A 3518-nucleotide genomic window follows, 5' to 3' on the forward strand; every position below is an offset into this window, starting at 1 on the left:
GCTAGACGGAGTTATTCAGTGGAAAAGACAATTTTCTGACTAAAGATGGACAGGGTTCCTACAGCTTAAAGCAAGCTACATTTAAAACTTTTTGAAGCTTTTTTAATACCACTGGGAATGAAATTTAAGGCCAATTTTACAATAACCAAAATTAATGAGTTATGTTGCGAAATATTGATTAAATAACTAATTATTTTATTGAATTTGCTCTTCCACATGTCATACAGGGTACAGTGACAGCTAGGTAGCAAACAGTGGATCCTCTCAGCATCCTCGCTGGAAGAAATTATGAATGTTGTTGGTTCCACTATCCTGATCTTTGCAACGGCAATGTAAGAGGCATTCGGTAAATTAATCATGGAATATAGATGTTACCAATTATGTTGAGATTTGTTTAAGACATTTTATAGCAATCATTTTTGATTAACGAATTCAGCTCCTCTTAAGACTTCTTAAGAATCTACAGGAACCCTTAGGAAATAAATGGACATCCCTTTCACCATGCTTGTTAGCTCCTCCAGAGATTATAAACTAATGATCTGAGACCGGTTGCACAGAACACCTTTTCTCCTTTAGTGGGACACTGAAGGCTTAATTCTTCCTTAGCTGAGGGACTTATACAATTGCACAAAATCCCTTAAAAGGTTTTTTTTTTAAGGAAAAACATTAGCTCATTTGCTGTGATGAAAGAGATTTCACAGCGGTACAAGTTTCCATGGAGATTGTTTGCTTGGTCTCATGATTGTGACGCCTGTTATCGTCTCGCAAAGTTGGCTTATAGTTAGTGGAAAAAATGGCAGAAGACAAGAAGACCGTATTGATTGGAGGAGGAAAAGATTACACTCCTGAAGGAATACAATCATAGAAAGTACATCCTACAAAGTAAATTTGATCCCCGAATACCAGAATATAGAAAACGACTATAGAAAGAAATTGCAATGAAAATTAGTTCAGTCAAATCTATAGTGTAAAATCAGAAGCGTATCCATTCAGCTCCCCTGGTTGCAGAACACTCTTCTCGGGGCGTATTAATTTTTTCATTTATAACCATAAACTCGGTCAAGTTACAGTTAAAATAGAGTCAGAGGTACCTTAAGTTTTTTTTTTTTTTTTAACCTTGCTTTGGTTTCTTAGGTCTTTTGTGCGACAGTCTAGGGATTCCTTAAGTTTAAGATCAAGACAAGGAGAAAACCATAAATACTTCTGTGAATATTTTCAGGAAACCACAAGAAGACTTAACGGTGTTTTGTGCCACTGATTTTATTATGAGTTAACCTTAACTAGGACTTTAAGGAAAGTCTTAAGGTGTTGTGTGTAACCTGCCCCTGAATCCTTGCTTGTGAAGCAGTTAAATATTTTCCAAGTGAATATCACTAAATAATAAAAGAATGAGCCCTCACATTTAAAAGAAAAAAACACAGAACTGCTGTTAAATGTCCCAAAAGGTTTTTAATAGAGCGTTTATTTCCCAAAATGTGGAAATACTGGTTCAGACAAAATATTTGGTGAGCAGGTAAAATAATGCAGGTAGTACAAGCTTATAAAGGTGTATTTTTCCATTTGATAAAATGGGGCTCTGGACAATAAATAGAATCTTTTGGGGGGTCAACAGTGACTGATGTGGCGATGATTGCTTGTGATTAATTTATCATCAGACCAAACGTGAACTCATACGTTTAAAAATGTTGGCTGCATGTTTTTAAAACCTCACTCCATTTGTTTTAAATAAGATTTCATTCTCCACTTTAACCAATATAACTTTATTTCTATAGTTCTGTCTTCCATAAATAAATTATTTCTCTCTGTATCAAAAAGAGAATTCAAATATAAAGAACAATGGCTCATTGTGTTGTATGCTCTGAATGTACACACACATACACACGCACACACACAGCACAATGAAATTACATCAAAGACAAGCTAAGTACACTGCAGCAAGTCAGGAATTATTTCATCTCCACAAATATACATAGCCTCGCATTGCCCCTTGTGGGTTGATTGAAATACGCATTTTAAAAACAGCAACATTAAATTAAATTGGGTTTGATAATACACATACATATGTACACAAAGTGTGCCTTTATAATATACAAGTGTCTTTGTAAAAGATTAAAATGTAAAAAGCTATTGTATAAAAGATGGCAGTGTTCCATTCATTCGTCTTCTGGGTTTCATATAAATATGTCAAATCTCTTTTCTGACAATTTGATTCCTTGGCAGTAGCATTATACAAAATAGAGGGGGAATTCTTTTACATTTAATCCAGACACACAGCCTCAACACATCCAGGTGGAGTAAGCGGATACCTCGATACACCCCTGAACAGGGAATTAACGCTTACCGACCGCAGCAACGTGGGACCTAAAGGTAACTTCATTCACATCTGGAGCTCCACATCCACAATGACACCAAGGCAAACACCACCGCTCTGTGTGTCACACACTAGTGGTTTGGTTAACGAACAACAGTCCAGGATTCTGTGCTGTGCAGCAACCTCTTCAGACCACAGTGTGAATACTAATTCAGCTCGCAGTGGGATTCAGCCCACCTGCTGCTTTAAGACCAAAGAGAAATGCATAATGGCTGACTGTGGGTGCACACAGGGCTCACCATCGCCCTCTACAGATAGTTGGAGGCCACAAAGCCTTGGCTGTGGCTGACTCGGCTCTGGTGGATCATGGCGCGGTCGTACGCCACCTGGACAGACTTGCGGATGCTGGACTTGCGGCCCTCCATTATGCGCAGCTTGTCTGCCGTGTCATCTGCACCCAAGGGTGTCACCTTGTCACGTGGGAGCCACTGCCTACAGAACCAAAGAGACACACTGATGATCAACACTTTCACTACTTTGGATCTGTTTGTATGATTTAGACCAATGTATCTGCGTGTTCAATTTACATAAATACATATAACTACAATATATAAGATATGCTTGTTTTGTTCACAATTTAAACACTTGTTTTTTTCCACATTAATAAACAGCTTGGCCTGGCAGTTATGATCCTCCTTGACTGGACAGTTCACCCAGGAAAAGTGCATTTAACTAAAAACACCTGCTCCATGTGGGTTTGTAGATGACCTCAGACCTCACTGTGGCAGGAGAAGCACTGCAGTACATTCAGTGTTTCCCACAGAATGAGAGTGTGTGTGTGTGTGTGTGTGTGTGTGTGTGTGTGTGCGCGATACAAAGGGTGTCACTTTGTATCATTTTGTGCCACTTTCTAAATTCTGAAGTCTATGCAGGTCAGTGAACACAGCGCCAGTGGAGCTCTCCTTGAGTCCCCCCCCAGCAGCAGTTTGACTCGTGGGCTGGACAATTGCTCTGTTAATCTGTTCACAGCGGATCAGATCTTACTGACAGATAAGGACCAGCTGCTGTGAGTGAATGCAAACTTTTAGACCTAGCAGAATGAGCGTTTCGGTTTCATTATAAATGCGACTGACATGGCCCCGTCTCTGCCCCAAGTGTGTTCTGTCCCAGTGCAGTGCTATGAATGACTGAACGGTATATAGATTCC

General features: G+C 39.4%; 1 protein-coding gene across 3 annotated transcripts in view; it reads right to left on the bottom strand.

The window, feature by feature from the left end:
• Nucleotides 1–1421: 1421 nt before the first annotated feature.
• brpf3b (bromodomain and PHD finger containing, 3b) overlaps nt 1422–3518 on the bottom strand; it is a 14845-nt gene continuing 12748 nt past the window's right edge. For 2 of the 3 annotated variants that reach the window (XM_049580480.1, XM_049580479.1), the window contains exon 13: nt 1422–2803. In XM_049580480.1, coding sequence (XP_049436437.1) covers nt 2620–2803 — 184 coding nt within the window. In that variant the 3' untranslated portion in view covers nt 1422–2619. The remainder of the gene's footprint in view (nt 2804–3518) is intronic. The other variant, XM_049580478.1, reaches the window with a different exon arrangement.

Source organism: Epinephelus fuscoguttatus, linkage group LG7, assembly GCF_011397635.1.
Source record: "Epinephelus fuscoguttatus linkage group LG7, E.fuscoguttatus.final_Chr_v1".
Taxonomy (NCBI): Eukaryota; Metazoa; Chordata; class Actinopteri; order Perciformes; family Serranidae; genus Epinephelus; species Epinephelus fuscoguttatus.